The 20,405-nt window shown below is 42.8% G+C and overlaps 1 protein-coding gene across 2 annotated transcripts in view; it reads left to right on the forward strand.

Annotated features, from left to right (window-relative positions):
• Window positions 1–20,405, forward strand: part of PBX3 (PBX homeobox 3) — a 218,760-nt gene that overhangs the window by 184,319 nt on the left and 14,036 nt on the right. For both annotated transcript variants that reach the window (XM_066580761.1, XM_066580760.1), the window contains exons 4-6: window positions 4,587–4,777; window positions 9,641–9,776; window positions 19,688–19,853. In XM_066580761.1, coding sequence (XP_066436858.1) covers window positions 4,587–4,777; window positions 9,641–9,776; window positions 19,688–19,853 — 493 coding nt within the window. The remainder of the gene's footprint in view (window positions 1–4,586; window positions 4,778–9,640; window positions 9,777–19,687; window positions 19,854–20,405) is intronic.

Raw genomic sequence — 20,405 nt, forward strand, 5'->3', positions numbered from 1 at the left:
AGGAAAGCTACTTAGTGGCCGCATATTTGCTCAAGAAATCAACCGTATGTCTTACGTTTTTTTTTTTGGCTGTGTATTTACGTGTTTTTAAAAAAAAGGCAGATATTTCGAATACGCTTCAAATTCAGAGACCAAAATACGCAATACACCCGTGCAGACGAGCCCTTAGACATCCTTTAAATGCCCCGAGTTACAAATCGGTACTAGCAGACGCACTCTAAGCCGTACTGAACCCAACATACATGTCAGCCACGGTGGCCACATGTCAGGTTGTCTTCACAAGCACCACATGACCCAGATGTTATCATACGGAGGTGAGTAACAAAAGCCCTATGCAGATCCCCAGCCTGCGGCACTAGCAGGCGGTATACAGCATGACTATAGGCGAATCCCTATTAGCCTTGGCTATTGCCTCCAGTGAACACCATGCATACAGTATACAGCTTTCAGCAAAAGTTACTTGTACGAAAGCGCCCTGTACATTATCCGCAGCTGCCATAATTTAGATGACACTTTAAGAGCTGCCTTTCCAGAGCTGCACTCAAAGTTGGTTTTTGCTAAAGGCAAAATTATGGAGCAAAGGGTCCCCTGTGCCCCCGAACATCTGGGAGACCAGGCGGCCGCAGACATTGATCTCTCCTGAGTTCACCCCAAATTGAGAATTGGCAGGAAAGCCTGGATATCATTTGGGGATACAAACCGTGCAATAAAAGGGCAAAAAAAAAAATCTTGGATCGCAATGGCGCAGCGAACGCCGTCAGACCCGTAAAATGAATTCCGATATTTCCCACTAGCATATAAGAGACAGCAAACACCTTATAGTTCCCCAGCAAATGAGGAGGTGTCTGATGATTAGCACATTCATGAGATCCAAATATCAGCATTGTGCACTTTGAAGTCAAGAAATGCGCTAAAAACTGTCAGTCTATTCTACGCACACACATATATATATATATACTGATACATAAAAGCGTGCCGCATAATCCCGAACGCAGAGCCTCTAAGTAACCCTATTAAAGCCAGCCCCGCGTTCTCCTCCTCCAGAAATAAATAAGAAGGTAACACAGCCTTTAATGGAGCAACAGTAAAGAAATCACTTTAGCAGAAGTGCATGCATCTTTCTTAAGGGCGTACCCGGGTTTTAATTATCTAAATGTAAATACTTAACGAATTTTACTTAGAGTAATGAGCTAGAGTGCATACTACATAAATGAGATGTTCTAATTAATCTTGTATGAACTAGTGCTTTAAAGGGATGCTGGGTGAATCCCACAAACCCTGGGCTCATGCCAAATTGCTAATCAGCCTTTCAGTTCATACATGGCTTCCCTTAATAAGCGGAGATAACGTTCAGCTAGCATTTCAGGAAATAAATCCCCACTTATTCCCAGCGATACGTGCAAAACATTTCACTTCTGAGATCCCAGCCCTCACCGCAGGCACCAGCGGATCGGCGGCGCTCGTCTTTATTCACGGATACAATTGATTTGGAGAATTTATCGGATAATACAAATATTTTTCAGCTTTTTTTTTTCTTCTTACAACGCTATTTTCTTACCGTGAAATAATCATTGACGTTACAGGGAGCCCGTCAGCATGGCCGAGCTGGCCTAGTCATCGGCAGCATGAAATGCTGACGGGCTCCCTTAGGAGCCTGACCACACTGGCGCTTTCCTGTACGCGAAAAAGACGTGTAAAAACGTGCACATTTTATCATACGTTTATTTTTTAAATTGTATAGGTTTTTATCCGTTTTTTATAAGTAGTTTTGTGGGTCACGCTTCAGTATGAAATGCGTTTTATTTACTTATAACTCTGCTCATTCAGAGGGCGGTTCTCTCAGGGATTAAGTAAATAAATCTTGTTATTTTGTATAGCGCCAACTTATTCTGCAGCGCTTTCAGGTGATTTATTTATTACCCCCCCATCAAGCTGGGTATTCATTTTATGGACCTCGGAAGGATGGAAGGCTGAGTCAACCTTGAGCCGGCTACCTGAACTTTGCGGGGATTGAACTTGCAACCTTCAGGTCATGAGTGAGAGCATAGGACTGCATTTCTGCTGGCTTACAACTCTCCACTACACAAGAGAAATCTGTATGTCACTCATAGGACCGCCCACCGGACTCCTAAGCTCACAATGTGCAGAGATATGAATGGATAAAGCACATTATATATTTAGTCTTTTCCCATAAAACTATATATCAATCTGCGCAGCTCCTTCTATAACCTGCAGCCTGCAGAATGGACTGCATTCTCAATTTGACAGGTTCCCTTTAAATGTATCTATATCAGTATATAAAATACATTTGTGCTGTGCTTTTGTTTCCCAAGATCAGTACCACCCATGTCCATGAGCCGTGTACGGCGTCGCGGTTCAGCCCTTTTTACTTGGATGGAGCTCAGTTATAGTAGCAGATACAGTTCATGGACAGGAGTGGTGCTATTTTTCTAATTATGTACAAACAATTTAAAGAGGTTGTACATTTGTAAACTATTGATAGCCTATCCACAGAATAGGCCATCAGTAGTAAATCACTAGGGTCTGCTGCATGGGATCACCCCTGATCAGCTGTTCACCAGGCCAATGCACTTTTGCACTGAGCAGACAGCTCCGTTCTCACTGCAGTGGCCAGACCTGGTACTGAAGGCCCAGCTTGCATTGAAATGAATGGGAACTTTGCATGTAATACCAAGCCTGGCCACTGCTGTGGGAACAGAGCTATATGCTTTCTGCAGAAATCAGCTCAATGCACAAAGAACACCAGCCCGGCAAACAGCTTATCAGTTGGGGTCCCAGGTGGCAGACCCCCGCCAAGCTACTATTGATGGCCTAGCCTGAGGATAGGCTATTAATAGTCCCAAACTGGACAACCCCATTAAAGGGTTATTCCCATGATAAACTTTTAGCACCTGTCCTGTGGCTAAAGACTGATCAGTTGGGAGTCTCACCAATGAGACTGTCACCAATCCAGAGAATGGAGATCCTATGTTCCCTCTCTTCTCATCACTGTGGTCTCACTGCGACTAACCATAGTGACATCAGACTGAATAGAGCAGCGGTTATACACTTCTGTCCGGCTCTCCATTCATTTCAATGAGGCTGTTGGAAATAGCGGAGTACAAGTCCTCGGCTATCTCCGGCAGTCCCGTTGAAAATAAACGGAGCGATGCTGCACATCTGCCGCTTCATTCAGTCTCCTCCTCACTATGGAGGTGCAGCGAGCCCACGGTGAGGAGGAGAGGGGGACACGGGGTTCTCATCGCTGCAAGAGCAAAATCGCTCATGTCAATAAACACATCGAAATCAATGTGTTATTAATACACGTGAGTTCCGTCCATACCGCTATCAGATGGAACTTGCTTGTGAAACCTGCCCCTGTGAATACACCCTCATGCTGGATCCTCCGGCTCGGTCTAAAATGCACAAGGTAAGAAAAGTTGTGCACTCATATAACCACACTGCTCGGTGCTAGAAACTGGTGGACAGCCCAAGAAAATCCCGAAACTAAATGTTGGAGGAATGCGGCGCCAGTACTTTTACACAGTAGCAGGCAACATTCTGCTGTCTACAATAGTCACCAAATGATTACCGCATGTTATAATCAACTAGTTGCCCTGTGTCCGGCCTCTCTGATTCCTGGTGATCAGCAGTGATTGCTGCAGAAAGATCTATCTGGCTGCTCATTATCCCTGCAGCGGCCACTACAGGAGGAATGCAGTATTACACAGTGCTACTTCAATGAATGGACAACTGAGTCCACTACAGCAGGAGCTACTCTGTCTATAGTATTGTAGTAGGCTCCTGAGCAGAGGACCATTCTCTTATATCCATATCTCCTAATAGGAAAGGAAGTTGTGCAGATAGAAACATCCTCACGGTGCTGAGGAGATTCCCAATAGCCAATATCCTGTATTGTTTCTTATGGTGCTTCCTGTGTCTAAATATACAATGTTATCACTCTCTCGGATGGATTTCCTCAAAACGTTACCTTTTTAGTCCACTTTTGAACATTGGTGTCCCAGATCAAATATCAATATTAGCGTAGGTAGGAATTCCCTAACTGCACACTTATAATGTATTAGGCAGCTCCCTATATATATATATATATATATATATATATATATATATATATATATATATATATATAGTCTGTAGCTTATATACGACCTCCGAACGGGCCTGATGATGAATGCACGGAGCACAAAGAACCACTATTTTAGGCTTTGTTTAACCTGAATTTACCTTTAGCTGAACGCACTCTGCAGCCAGGCACCATTGTGGTTGTTTAACCATCCATGAGTACTTACCCTCACGTTGGTTTATATGCCAATTGTCTGTTAACTATGTCATTTCTTTATAGTCCATTGATGGAGCAAAAACATTCAGCGTTCAACACCAATTCTAGTGCTAACTTTCCAGAAAACTGTAAAAATGTGGTAAATGTAATGGTGAGGAGTCACAGAATATTAAGCAGAGGGATCCAGAAAGCAGCAGCATGGTCGTGTTGTCATTATACTGGGTGTCATAGTTTTGGTTCTTTTAACTTTTTTTTAAAGCTCACTTTTTTTTTTTGCTTTTGCTAGGCATGCAATGAATTTACAACCCATGTGATGAATCTCCTGAGAGAGCAAAGCCGGACGCGCCCCATCTCCCCCAAAGAAATTGAAAGGATGGTGGGCATCATCCACAGGAAGTTCAGCTCCATCCAAATGCAACTGAAACAAAGCACGTGTGAAGCTGTCATGATTTTAAGGTCGAGGTTTCTCGATGCCAGGTCAGTATTGTGTCCGTGTCCCAGCACCTGCCTTATAGTGGTTGGTCAGCAGTGCCAGCCTTATGGTAGATGGCACCCTGTGCAACATTTTTGTCCCCCTCTCCCTGGGTAAAAAAGGTAATACACTCATTGTCAAAAAAAAAAATTATGCCCCGAGAAGGACTGGAATGAAACTTTATGTGTGATTGTAACACTGATATAAGTAAGATATCAGAGCAAAAGGGCCATTATTGCAGAAAACTGACCGCTTGAAGGGAGACTCTAGTACTCAGTTGTACCGCCTCTAGCTTGGATACAAGATGTGATACGGGCGAGCATGGAGGCTCTAGTACCCTGTTGTACCATCTATAGCTTGGATGTAAGATGTGATACAGGTGGGCATGGAGGCTCTAGTACCCTGTTGTACCGCCTCTAGCTTGGGTACAAGATGTGAGACAGATGGGCATGGAGGCTCTAGTACCATGTTGTACCACCTCTAGCTAGGATACAAGATTTGGTATAGGCGGGCACGGATTAACACAGGTTCCGTATGGTGTCCTGCGGCATATCGCTCCACATTAGCTGTAACTGAGCTTCTAGATTGTGCAAACACATACGCTGTCCCATACATGTTCTATTGGTGATAAATCTGGTGACCGGGCGGCCACAGAAATGTGACAATGTTGTGGGGACATCCCCGTGACCCCCCTGTGTGCGGCCGAGCATTATCCTGCTGGAGAGCCTTTTTATAAGGTGGAACCACTTTTAGGGTCTCAGGTGGCAAAACCGTTCATCTAATCACACCACAACTCTAATCATTTGAAGTTCTACCTCAGATGGAACTGCATGCCGAGTTTTGCTGCAAAATGACAACTTCTTCTAGGGGCTTAATTTTTTTTTTTAACAAAGACTGTAGTTTTCACTAATAAGCAGCCTGCTTGTATTCCGCTTGTGCAGAAAGCAGCAAGATAGCAGCATACCCACACCAGAACAACTCATTGAATAAATACCGTACCAGAACTAAGGCTGTAACATAATTACAGCTCTAGAACCAACCTCTTAGCATAAATACGGCACCAGAACCAAACTCATAACAAAAATAAAAGTAGTAGAACTAGGCGATTGTGTTGTGGCATCTCGGAACATCAGAGTGGAAGCAATATCACTTAAGTGGAGAACGATTCATGTCGATTGACCAGACGCTGCGGCACAGAGGAAGAAAATTATGTGGTTGGGCGGACCTAAGGGGGGCGAATTTCCCCAGCCTACATCTGCCTGGTTCTGATAACTGGCGCCCTGTGCGAACACACGGGTCGCATGTATCTAAGGCCAGCCATGTTCATATCGATTAGTGAGAGTGCTTACAGTCGCTATGGCCACACAACTCTCCCAGAGTCCTGAATGAGAAGTCTGCCTGCAATGATTTAGAGGCAAGCACTATATTGTGGCATAGCTATGCAAATCAGACATTCAGGAGTCTCAAAAAGCCAAATGACAGTCCCGCTCTTGGAGCCGTAATTACCGCCCTACGAGGGGTATAATGGCAGCGATTTCCCGCTGTCACATTTGCAAAGCAGAGGAAAGAAACAATAAAAAGGGCAGAATTTATAATTTTATTTTTTTTAACCGTAAACTAAATATGCCATAAATTCTCATTGTTCTACCAACACGGCATGAAGACTGTGCGGAGCTGGCCAAAAGTACAAACCTATAGCTATTGGGTTAGCACATCACTGATCACAGGCCGACCGAGTGTCAGGGAAACTCGAGAACTAAAAAACGGAGCAATTTATCACGTAGACTTCCACACTTGAGTAAATAACATAAAAATTACACAGAAAATGTTCCGGCTGCGTGAATTGCTTAACTTAGCAACTGAAGCATAACATGGAAAGTTACTTGGAAGCGTCGCGTTAACTCTTTGCTCAGCCTATAATTCTGGTAGTAAATGGCACTAGTGCTGAGGGAGAGGAATGTAAGTATAATGGAGAATATGAGAGCAATGAGATCCTAGCAGCCTCAGGCAGGCAGTTTGCCGAATGCCTTATGGCACAGTAGCCCCGAGGCCTGCACATTTCAAGGCTTCCCACAGGGAGGTTGTCTGAATCCTATGAAACATGTATAACCGCCTGAGTGTGAACCCATCTGTGCTGGGAACTGTATCCTGCAATCCTTGGATTGTTACATCAAGGCTGAAACACATAAAAGTCCTTAGAAGGAGCGGCATGAAGGCAGCCTAGGAGGGGAAGAGCACTAAACACGCAACGTGTGCACTAAGGCACTAAGAAAAGGGCCCCTACCGAATAATCTAACTGAAAGACGTTGGCGAAGATTGCAAAAACGTGGCTACTTTCTTGCAGAAATAGCGCCACACCTGTCCAGGAAGGGTTGTGTCTGGTATTACTGCGAGGCGAATACCGCATACAACCTGAGGATAGGAGTGGCACTACTTTTTCATAGAAGGCAGTCCTGTTTAATTTTGGACAACCCCTTTAAGTCCTTAAGGACATGGTCTCGTTTGATACTTGTGGTATAAATGACTTGATCACTTTTTTCTGCAGGTTGGTCCAATGATGACAATACCAAACTTATATATTTCTTTGTAGGGTTTCCAGTTTTTACAGCAAAAGTCCTTTTTTTTTGGCAAATAATTTTTTGGCATTCTTTTATTTTTCCACGGACAGTGCCGTGTAAGGACTTGTTTTTTCAGGTTGCGAGCTGTAGTTTTTATTGGTAATGTTTTGGGGTACATTTGACTTTTATGATCATTTTTACTGCGTTTTTGGAAGGTGAAATGAAGAAAAAAAGCATCTCGACTCCCCTTTTGTGCTTTTTTTAAAAATAGTTTTTACTGCGTGGGATAAAAAATGTGTTCTGTTTATTGTACGGGTTGTAACCGATGTGACAACGACAAATGTTGTTTTTTTTGTTCACTTCTTAAACAAAAAAAAAGGGAAAGGTGTACAAAAAAGTTTTTTTAAACATGGATTTTTATACTATTTTTATTTATTTCCACCTTTTTTTTAATATCCTTGAAGGGGACTTGAACCTGCAATGTTATGATCACTCAGATAATACACTGCAGTATCTCTGTATTGCAGTGTACATTCTGTAATTATTTACATTAAAAACCATAGTAGACCCAGGGGCCATTGACTGGTGGCCGGCTATAGGAAAACGTTGCATGCCGCTGCACTGGTGCAAAAAGTGCACCAAAAAGACATCCGTTGTGTCCAGCTCAGGCATCACAATAATGTCCTGACACAACTGGTTAATGATCATCAAGGGGCCGGGTGCTGAGACCAACACTGATCACTAAAATGCGGAGGTAGAAGTGCTTAGCCGATGTACTCAGACTTTCTAGTGAGTTCATATACTGCTCCAGGCAGGGACTAAAAGAGGCACAACACTCGCACTCAGAGGCGTAACTTGAAGCTCCCGGGCCCCCATGCAAAACCTGTAACAGGGCCCCCAACTATAATTCTTTACTTATAGTACTGGGCTCCCTATATGGAGAGGAGAGGCCTTATGGGCCCCCTAAGGCTCCTGGGCCCGGGTGCAACCGCATCCCCTGCACCCTCTATAGTTACGCCCCTGCTCGCACTTCTACCTTTCATTTTAGCGATTAGTCAGGGTCTCCGCACCCGGGCTGCCTCGGATTACAAAAAACTCACGTATCATAGTGACATGTTTTGAAGCTTAGTTGCACTTTAACAAATCATTAAAACTTTTCCTTCCATATGCTATATATCATACTAGCAATACCTCTAGAACTATATACAGGGTGAGGCAAAAGTCTGCACACACTCGTTTAACTGATGTAACAATGAGAAGATTGACATACGTTGTGTATTAATTGGAGGGAGACTGCATTTTTTAGTGCAAGAGATTTCTTCAGCAGCCATTTTGAACTCAATTTAAATTCAACTTGAGTTTTTCAAATGGGATGGGGATCATGTGATCTATTAGTCTTGGCTAGAATTTACTCAGAAACACAATAGAAGTATTAGTCTTGCCCTATCTTTACTTGTTTAGAAGTTAAATGAGGGCAAAAGTTTCACAAAGTGCTTTACATGACGTGTTCGCTGTGTCCACCATTCTGCCGGATGCATATGGTTAAACACTTAATCCAGTCTTTGTGAACCCACTGAAGAACTGCAGGTGATATTTCTGCACAGCACTGTGGGATTCGCCATTTCATGCATATTTTGCATTCACAAGGGACTTTAAATGGCCTCAGAGAAAAAAAAGTCCAAACTCATTAGCTCCAGTGACCTTAGTGGCCATTCTAGTGGACCTTATACGTCTGACCCAGTACTAAGGGAATTGCACATTCAGCCATCTGCGCCATCCTGCTGAAAGTAACGTGGAAACTCCACTGTTATCGTCGACCACAGATGGAAATAAGGAGGTCATCTGGGAGGTCCTTGTCACCCCTAAGTAATCATCAAAAAAAAAAACTGGATGCCAGACACAATTTGCCAGCTTTGCCCTCGCTTAACTCCTAAACAAGTTAGGATTGGGTAAAACTGTCACTTCCAGTTTGTTTCTAAGTAGATTCCAGCCCAACTCGATATATCACATGACCCCCTTCCCATTTGAAAGAAACTGAGTTGAGTTCAATATGGTGGAGTTCAAAATGGCCGCTGAAAGCGTCTCCTCCACCAATTAATACTTTCACCCATTGTAAATCAATGGTCGCATTATTACACCAGTTAAATGGGTGCGCTCAGTCTTTTTCCTCACCCTGTACAAGAAGGTGCTTGACTTATACCATGTACGTCTATGTCTACGTGTCATAATGTGCCCAAAGGCGCCCCAGATATGATCAGGTAGATATTTAGGGTGTTACTTTCTTTAATTCTTTTATTTTTCCTCCCCCAGGAGAAAAAGACGTAATTTCAGTAAACAGGCCACAGAGATCCTAAATGAGTATTTCTACTCCCACCTCAGCAACCCTTACCCAAGCGAGGAAGCCAAAGAGGAGCTGGCGAAGAAATGCAGCATCACAGTGTCACAGGTGAGAAAGTCCCCGGCGCTCCACCCGTCACAACACTGGAGACGATCTGGTTCCTAGGAAGGATACTATGTATCTGTAAAGAAAAAAAAAAACGTGGAAGTGTTAGTGTTAAGGAAAGTGTGATTCATTAATTACAACTAATTGCAATTAGTATAATTACGTGTAATTAATGCATTACGAGTAATTAGAATTACTATACCCCTGTGCATTAGGCATTTAATTGGGTTAAGACAATAGAATTGTTCCTGCCTGTCATTAGAGCCATTGTTCGCCCGGTTTCTCAGATTCCCATTTGCAGGGGTGGCCATCTACTATCTAGCTGCGCTCCACCAGCGAGGCCCCAGCACAGAGGATATTAAATGCCACAGCACCCAGTCCTGCCAGCGAGCGCCCCTCTGTCTGTGGGCACTGTCACGTCTCATATGTCACACATGACATTTCCAGGAGTGTGCCTGGCATATGCCAGATTTCTACAGGCCGACGAGGCTGCTCATTTCCAAATCCCACGTTCAGGGGTCTATTTATGAGGCCTGATTTTTGCATCCTTTTAACCCAAGGAGTTTTTCTTCATGGATTATATGTGTTGAAGTGACACATTGGGTTACACTGACACAATGACAATATCTCTCCCAGAGCTAAACAAGCAGAGATGTTAGAACATTAACATATTCATGGAGTTTAGGCACCGGGTTATACAGGATATAGATTTTTTTCTTAAATAATCTCCCCACATGGAAATAATCGCTACTGTGGGGGGGGGGGGGGAGCTCAGCATGAAACCTTTCCTTTGACACAGAGGAATGTATTCATATGGATAGAAATAAAGAAAAAAAAAAAGAAAAAAAATTAAAAAAAATAATATATATATATATAAAACTTTATTTATTTATATACTCCAAAGTTATCCATCAAAGTCATTCCTTGAACTCTGCTTCGGACTCCTCTGTTATTCCTCTAGGAAATCTATTAATAAATTGACAAACTGGTAATGCCATTCCTGTTGTCAAGGGGGCGTGTTCTTACTTGACAGTGAAACGTTGCCCCCAAACCCCCCCCCCCCACTGAGAACAGGGCATTGAGCGAGAAGTTGCTCAGTAGTCGCTAGTCATTCCATTTCAGTGAGCTGAAACAGAACGACTGCTGCGCCGCTTCTCGGTCAGTGTAAACAGGAGTCACTCAATCTCTGAGTGTCTGCCTGTTTGCAGTGAGTGGAGGCGGGCGATGGAAGAGATCTCTGGCCCGCTCCATCTACATTCTCCAATAGACTATTACTGTTGTGTTTAAAGCACAGGAGCGATAGCTACTGCAACGCTTGGCGGACACTTATGCGTTCAATAGTCTTACCATGTAAAGCTACCTTTAGACTGTGTAGGAACACCCCACTGTGAGAAAAGAAATGGTAACACCCAGTTGTCAGTGTAGTCATGCATTTCCAGGAGGGATAACTTCCAGTAGCTCTGCATTGTGCCATTTCTCTAAGACAACCTGCTCCAGAATTGCTATTTTATGGAGAGTACAAGTATATAAAGGGGTTGCCCAAGTTATAGCTTCTCAGTAAGACCCCCTTCTCCATGCACTAACGTAACAAATAGAATCACCTCTCCTCGTGGTGTACCGCAGCACTGCTCGGTCCTCCACTCCGGTGTTTGTTTATTGGCTGCAGTCCCGCCTGGTTTATGGGAAGTCACAGGCGCTGCAGCCAATGCAGAGCTCAGCTACCGAGTGTTGAGGTCGCCATTGGTTGCAGCACTTGTGACATCCCATATAAACTTTCATCACATGCTGAATTCAGTGTTTGATACTGAAAACAACAAGGGGGCATTTACTTAGTGGAAACCCCCTAATGGAAAAGAACAAAACCCATCACACGGTTACCACTTTGGTCTCCGTTTTACAAGGATGCCGTTCATTTCCATCATATTTGGAGTATAGAACATCCCAGTGGATTATACACTATCGTATACTCCAAATATAACGGGAGTCAATGGAACTCTTGGAAAACGGACACCAAATAATTCCGTTCCTTCCCGTTTGGGGGTTCCATCACGGGGCTGTTGTAGCGGAACCCCCTGACGTAATCACACAGTGTAGTAAAAACATGCTGTGGACACGCTCCTTATAAAGCATTAGAAAAATATATCCCAATAACTGCTGCCAAGATTCTTTCCCTCTTCTTTGCCTTCAGATCAGGAGCGATCATTTCAGATCAGTAGGTCAGGGCCCTTTAATACCGAACGATAACCATTACGATTCTTCCAGGATCGCGGGAATCTGAGCGATAACTGTTAAGTGTAAATGTGGACAGCGACTGAACGATGAAGAGCAATTGGTTCGTTGTTCAATCTCTGCAGACCTAAACCTCAAAGAATGATCGGTCTGTGTAATCAGGCCATCGTTCATCCATGATAGATGGCCTACTTGTTGTGAATGGCGGAGCCATCTCCAGCCCGCTCCTCCTCCATTCACTGAGTGATCCCCACGCCTATGTGTAAGAGCACAGGAGCGATCATCGCTGGGACGGGTGTCGAAGCGCAAGACAATTGACCCATCCAAAAGTACCCTACAAGACCTTTCATACGGGACGGAAGAAGTCCGCTCGTATATTTCAAAATGTTATCCTTAGGTTGTGTATTCCGCGCCTGTTAAAATCCGCGTGTCTTTAGGTCAAAACCACAAGGGAAGGACTTCTTGCGGCGTTATTGTTGCAGTTTTCTATCATACAGGAGATACAATTCTGCAATTAAAACGTTCGTAAAAAAAAACAACCCACAAGACGGCGTTAAATAGCGCCAGCCAGAACGTCCCTAACAGTGTCAGCTAAATGCAACTGAAAAGAGGGCAGAGAACGGGCACGGAGGCTTGGCAGCGCCCAACGCTTGTGCTTACCCCCATTTTAATCAGGTTTTGTTACGCATAAGTTTAGGCGAAGAACAAACTTCCAAGTCGTCCTTTTTTCCATCCCGGGACTCTTCGCTCCTCGCTGATGCGGTCCAGTCTCTGCCATGTTTTATATAAGGAGCCCAGTGACCCCGTTATCAGATGTGACCCTCGTAGCCGACTCCAGCCATTGTGTAAATCCTCCGCTAAGTGCCGCGTACGGCGCGCCGGTGCGAAAGCCTCCGTGCCTGTAGGGGCTTTTCTAAAAACAGGTGCATGACAGTTGTCTCATTAAAGCCTCTCCAGCGAAGGAAATAAAGCGGCTTTCTCCTACATAAAACACATTGCGGCGCTGCAGAGAGATGAAGCATTTACCTAATAATTTATAGAGGTTTTTTTTTCTTGCCATGTTAGCGCTGCAATTAGCTTGATAAATAAGCAAAACAAAACCCTTCTTAAACGAATCTGCAATTAGAACCGATTCATTAATTGACTTTAGGCGACGGCGAGAGAGAAGATGCTTATTCTTATATCATGCAAAGATTGTTTTTTTTGTTTTGTTGTGTTTTTTTTTTTTCTGGAAGCGTGCGAGAGCGAGGGACAGGGGACAGCATGCCTGCAGCATTGTTTAGCAAGGGATTCTGGGATGTTGGCTTCCAGCAAGGAGATCTGCTGCTGCCATTTAACCTTTGCAGTGCCTGAAAAAAGATCAGAAGATGTTAGGGCTCTGTATGCCTGTACCTTGTCGGTAAATGGAATTAGATCACCAGCCTCATTAAAGGGAAAGGCCTGGCAGATAAATGTGCTTAGCTTAATTATTAGTAAACTCGCAAGATGATAAATGGGCTAAATCCACCTTTTTTTTTTTGTCATTTCTAGACTACCGGCTGCTGAGAGATTTCACATGCAGTCTTCTAGATTTACGCTATCCGATAATGGCACATTCACGCGGGCGTAGTTTTTGGCCATATCGCATCCTTATTAATACGGACAGCATAAAACCCATTTTTTTGCATTAGGGTATTTAGACGTGCGTTTTTTTTACGTACGTTAAAAAAAAAGGCAGCGTGCCTTATTTTGGTCCGTATCATGCGTTTTTACGTATGTGGGCAGGAGACAGTGGGTAAAAAATAATCTCAATTGAACCTTCTTGCGTTTTTTTGCATGCGTGAAAAATGCAGTAAATATGGGTGCTATATTAAAAAAAAGGCACAAGCGCCAAAAATTCACTGCAAACACCGTGAAAATGATGGAATTATTAACGCGCCAAAAATTACGTACGCACGTGTGAATGTACCCAAAGTAAAGATATTCCAAACGGATAGCAAACATTTCAGGTGACTTTGGAGAATAAGCTGAATATGTGCACAAGAGGAATAACACGATCTGGCCATTATATGACTTGTAACCTGCATTTATCTCTAGTTTTCTTCTGTGCAGGCTGCATCTCTAATTCTCAGACTTCCTTGTGTTGGTGAATGGAAACTACTGTTATGTCATCTCCTATATACTGCACTTGGAGAAAACTGCAGCTCCTGCTCCCTATCTCAAACAGAGAAATACCATCAGCACGGAGGACACTGCACAGCAGTAATGAGCAGTGTGGATGTGATTTCACACACAGTAAATCACTCACTGTTAGGCCTTATTCAGACAGCTATGTGAGTTGCGCCTGAGAATCTCGGGTGTAACGCACATCAGACAGCACACGCCTCTTAGTCCCGTCTTCCTGTTATCCTTTTTATTATCTCTTTCGCTAGAGATAGATGTCATATGACAACAGACAGCAAATTAGAAGGAAGGGAGACCCTAGTGGCCAGTAATTTCAAGTGTGTTTCAAGTAACAAAACATCCGTTTAGGTAAATAAAGCGAATTGCACTTTTTATAGTTATCACATTAGCGTCATAGTAACGCAACTTATCTCAAAGTGCGGTGAGCATTGAACTATGGGGATTGTAAATTATGCACACGTAGATACGCATACGCTTCATTTCCTACAGATACTGTATTCGGGATGCTTCCTCTCCATGGCTAGGGGCTCAACGTCACACCGACTGTAGGGAATTTGTCAGAACGCCAGTGAAAACCTTACCGGCAGGATATATATCATGCGTCCTCTGAGCTTCGGTGTAACATTCTGTTAGATGGGCCTACAGAGTACAGGCTGCCACTTTATTACCATGTTTCCCCAAAAATAAGACAGTGTCTTATATTAATTTTTGTTCAAAAAGGTTTAAATTTTTTACATGTATAGCTGCCTGGACACTATTTAAATTGACTTTTTTAATTAACTGTTAGCAGGGCTTAATTTTGGAGTAGGGCTTATATTTCAAAAAGCCTGAAAAATCATTTTGCATCCTCAAAAATTCTGGAAAATCATGCTATGTCTTATTTTCAGGGAAACAGGGTACCTACAGGACATACTGACCGGCCAACAGTTTGCAGTCATGTGAAGGAATTTTAGATCTCATGCGGCAAGCCTCCACAAAAAGAAAGTTTTCTCTAGTAGATTTAGGCTAACAAGTCATCAAACTGACAACAAGAGCGCCATAATACCGTAAACAGTGACCTACTCAGAAAATACCCCCGTCCGGGCACAGATTAGCACAACACGGTAGAATTCAGCCTTTTTTTCTCCTCCAGTCCTTCTATGCCCGCTGCTAAATTCAGCTACAATCTAGCTTTCCGTCTTCAAAGACACGATGACATCGGGAACGCACAACGGACACGGGAAGCGCTTGTTTGATATGGCGGTGTAATTTTGTGCATATCTTTTAACCAGTCGCCGATACTAACCGGTACTTTCCATGCAAGTTAAAGCATAACGTATGAGCAGCGCTCCATTCACTGCTTCCAATTAAACCTTGCTCGTTAGTTTAACCTCAAGGTAATGCCATCAAACAATGCATGTCAGGGAAACACTGCCCACAGTGGCAGTCATTAATTTTAATTGCCTTGATATTAAAGATTAAGAAGCATTGAAGAAGCTGGGATGGATTCCTATACCAAGTCAAGAATATCCAGCACCCCGAGGCCTCCCAAGGCTCCGACGATATTAAAATGTAACGGGAAGGGGGGGGGGGGGGGGGGGAGCGGATGGAAGAAAGCCTTTATTAGACATGGCTATTGTTGAGACTAGTGAATTGTCCCTCGTCTGCACACGCCAGAGATTTGCCCACTTCTAAAGCTGTTAATAAAGCAGTAATTTGATTTTTTTTTTTGCTTTAACAATAATTATCCGCCCGCCTTCATTAATGTATTATTGCCCTGCTGGCTGGCAGGTTAATGGTAAGCAGAATGTATAAAATGTAACGCCAAGTATCAGCTGGGGAAAACACTACGAATGAGGTATGAACTCAGGGTCACCATGGAAGGGCTGCTGGAAAGCATTTGTGCTGTAAAAATATGAATACCGGGTTTTATTTTATAACACACTTCTCTTGAAGGTTATTACACAATTACCAAATATCTCAAAGTTATGGAGTTCGGGAACGGAAATAAAAGGGGCCCATGCACATTATTGCCACTCCAAAGCGTATGGAGCTAAAATATGGCACTGAAAGGAATATATTACCTAGATTATTTTTTTTTACTAATTAAAACCACATAATGAAGCATTTTCTATTTTTTTTTTTTAATCTGATTTTTTAAAATAAATTTTTATATTTTCTATTGTATGTACATAACTATGGGGGCGGCCATCTTGCTGGAGCTGCAGTTAACAGCAATATATACATATGCGCTACAGCAGCCTCATTCACCATTCAGACAATGGACCAGAGAGAACTCATTGACTTCTATGGGAGAGTGCTGTGACCTGTACGGAGGTCATTGTGTAGGGAGCGGAGGAGGTGAGCTGTGATCACCTATTGTGAATCTGGTGTTAGCAATATATAAGTGGTACTTTACATTTAGAGATGAGCGAACATACTCATTTAGGGCGATTTCGCAATCGAGCACCGCTTTTTTCAAGAGTAACTGACTACTCGGTCGAAAAGATTCGGGGAGCGCCGGGGGTGAGCGGGGGGTTGCAGAGGGGAGTGGGGGGGGGGGGGGAGAGAGCTCCTGTTACCCACTGCTCCCCCCCGCTCCAGCACACCGCCCCCCGAATCTTTTCGCCCGAGTAGTCAGTTACTCGGAAAAAGCGGTGCTCGATTGTGAAATCGCCCTAAACGAGTACGTTCGCTCATCTCTATTTACATTGTAATCTTGGCTATGATGATCATGATGACAGCTGAAAAGTTTTTTCTACAGAACAGGAAGTGGCGGACTTTTGTTAGGACTAGTGGTAAATGCGAAAACTGCAGGATATTAGATTTTTTTAAAAATATAGATAGCGATATCGAAAATTAAAGGAAAAAGCACCAAAAAGTCTTAAAAAATAGGTTTAACTTAGAATTGTATGGTGCCCTATTATACCTTCCTGTGCCCCTGGTTTCACATGGAGATATACAGAGATTACTTTTCTCTCCTGCTTACAGAATAATAGAGAAAATACCCCATTGTGCGATGTTCTTTCAGATGCTGCGTTACGCCGATTTCAGACGCGTGTCTTGTAACACGCCTGTAATATGCCTCCATGATACGGACGTCTTGCAGATGACATTACTACCGTATGGCAGCACTATTTTTGCCTGCATATCTTTTATTTTCTACTGGACAAATCTGTATTTTTCCTAAAATAATAGCAATATGGAGGCAAAAACTGAAAAAATAGGTCAATCTACGTTTTTTTAAACGCTCATGAAAAATACGGCCATGTGAATAGATACATAGATTTACGGTCCGCACAATGGGGGTATAATGCATCACTTATACCCTGTTTCCCTGAAAATAAGACATGGCATGATTTTCCAGAATTTTTGAGGATGCAAAATGATTTTTCAGGCTTTTTGAGGATGCTTGAAATATAAGCCCTACTCCAAAATTAAGCCCTGCTAACAGTTAATTAAAAAAGTCAATTGAAATAGTGTCCGGGCAGCTATACATGTAAAAAAGTTAAATCTTTTCAAACAAAAATTAATATAAGACACTGTCTTATTTTCAGGGAAACGCGGTAGGTAAGAATATACCAGTAGTACAGAGATAGCATACAGCTGGTTAACCCACAGCTCCATACTATCAAGTCACTGTGACTCCATGAAATCTCTGGGGCAGGTTTTTAGGGTTTTCTTCTATTTTACCCCAGCCCCTCCATAATACATTTTTCTCAGAACATCACATGTAACCCAAAAGGGTGTCATTAAAGAAAATACAAGTCATCCGGCAAAAAAAAAAAAAAGCCCCCATACAGTTACATCAACAAAAAAGACTAAAAGCTGTGGCTTTTAATAGGCAGCGATGAAAAAAGCTCTGCTCTTAAGGCCCAAAATAGCTTCCTCCTTGACCCATTTAGGCGTAGGTTGGGACTTAATGTGCTGCTCTGTTTTTTTGGCTATTTCATTTCCATATTTGAAAAGCAATATTCTCCCTTTAGTACTGCCGTGTGGGGGCTTGTTTAGGGCAGAACAAGTTATATTTTGTAATTACACCATTTTGGGGTACATATACCTTTATTGTGTTACTTTTATTACATTTATGGCATTGTATGCGCAGTAGAGATATTGTTATCATCAAGTGTTGCAGTAACTTTTTTTTCTGCGAGTTATTACAAAACAGCCAAAAAGTAATATTTTTCTAGATTTTTATTTGGCACAATAAATTACTATATTTGAACATAATTTATTTGGCGTTGCAGCAGTGGAGGACCCGGAACTATTTCCCTTTTCTATCCACAGAGCTGTGAGAGTTTTTTTGTTTTTTTTGCTGTAAGACTTGTAGTTTTTCTTTGTGTCACTTGATCACTTTCTTTTGCATTTTATGGGAGGTGGAATAAACAAAGAGCAGCATTTTGGCCTGTTGTTTTTTCTTTTTTTAGAATGCTCACCGTAGTACACATATGACGATACCAATTATGTATAGTTCTTTTTACATTTCTTTTTACAAAAATAAAGGATTAAGTAAAATGTGTTTTAATTAGCTTTTTTTTTTATTTCTCTATTTTTGTTTATTCATTTTTTTTTCACTCGGCTCATACACAGTAATACACTGCAATTCCGAAGTATTAGGACTATTATTGTTGATTTGACAGATATGGTAGCCCCGGAGGCCATTGCTCAGCAAGTGATTGCAGCAGTAGATCTCCTGAGTCCTTTCCAGGATTGCGCTGTAATAGCACAATGGCTCATGCTAATTGCATAGCAACTGCAACATTTTATTATTATTGTCATGAATAGTACTCTTGTTCCTAGTAACCCTTGTCCCTAGTACCCTTGTCCCTGGTACCATTGTCCCTAGTACCCCTGCCTCTAGTACCCTTGTCCACCGTACCCCTGTCCCTACTGCCCTTATCTTTAGTGCCCCTGTTGCTCGTGCCCTAATCCCTAGTACCCCTGTCCATAGTACCCTTGTCCCTGGTACCCCTGTCTCTAGTACCCCTGTCTCTAGTACCCCTGTCTCTAGTACCCCTGTCTCTAGTACCCCTGTCGCTAGTACCCCTGTCGCTAGTACACTTGTCCCTAGTATCTCTGTCCCTAGTACCCCTGTCTCTAGTACACTTGTCTCTAATACCTCTGTCCCTAGTACCCCTGCCTCTAGTCCCTAGTGCCCTTGTCCCTAGTATCCCTGTCTCTAGTATCCCTGCCTCTAGTACACTTGTCCCTAATACCCTTGTCACTAGTACCCCTTCCTCTAGTACCCCTGTGACTAGTACCCCTGCCTCTAGTATCCCTGTCCCTAGTGTTCATACACGATAAACAACGGTAAGTACAAAGGGAAATAGACACGTCCATCTGCAGATCTAACAATCTCGCACAGGAACGACTTGTTTGTGACTTTTGTTAAAACTATGGATTAACCTAATGTTCTGTAAAAAAAAAATGCCCGCATTATTCATGTGACTTTCTGTATGTCTTTACCGAATCAATAAGTTGATTTTAATGTAGGACGGTATTAAAATCCTATTGACACTAAAACCTTGTTTTCCCCTCTCTAGGTATCCAATTGGTTTGGCAACAAGCGAATTAGGTACAAGAAAAACATTGGCAAGTTTCAAGAAGAGGCAAACCTGTACGCAGCTAAGACGGCCGTGAACGCAGCCCATGCCGTCGCAGCTGCCGTGCAGAATAACCAGACCAGCTCCCCCACTACACCAAATTCTGGTGAGTTTGCAAAGATGGGTACAGAAAACAGCAGAAAAGCTGACGTCTAGATGGTAGGCAAGGCTAGAGGGAAAGCTAACAGGAGGGGAGAATCATGTTGTTACAATCCTGTGATCACCTGATATTCTACCAGCACGTAGGGTCACCTGGCACATATGGGGCAAAGGCAAAAAAATGGTTGCGTTTGGAACTTCCTGTATAATGAATGGGAAAAGCCTGTTTCCTGCATAGTGTGAGACAACGACTGGACTGCAATCCCCATTCATTAACGTGCCCAGAGCAATTCGTGTGAAGTGGAAGTGCTTCCTGATATGGACAGTATTGTAGTAAACAATGCAAGCTTGAAATATATATCTATACATACATATATAAAAGAATTCAAGGAAACCGCGAATGGGTGCAAGCTAGCCAGATCCTCACCACAGTTCCTCATCAACCAGAGAAGCAGCAGGATATAATGAAATTCAGGTCAATATAGTCACCCATAATGCAACATTTCAGCTATTAGCCCATACCTTTTTCTCAAGGTGAGTCATGATAGTCATCAACAAC

This window comes from Eleutherodactylus coqui, chromosome 10 (assembly GCF_035609145.1).
Source record: "Eleutherodactylus coqui strain aEleCoq1 chromosome 10, aEleCoq1.hap1, whole genome shotgun sequence".
In the NCBI taxonomy this organism is placed as follows: domain Eukaryota; kingdom Metazoa; phylum Chordata; class Amphibia; order Anura; family Eleutherodactylidae; genus Eleutherodactylus; species Eleutherodactylus coqui.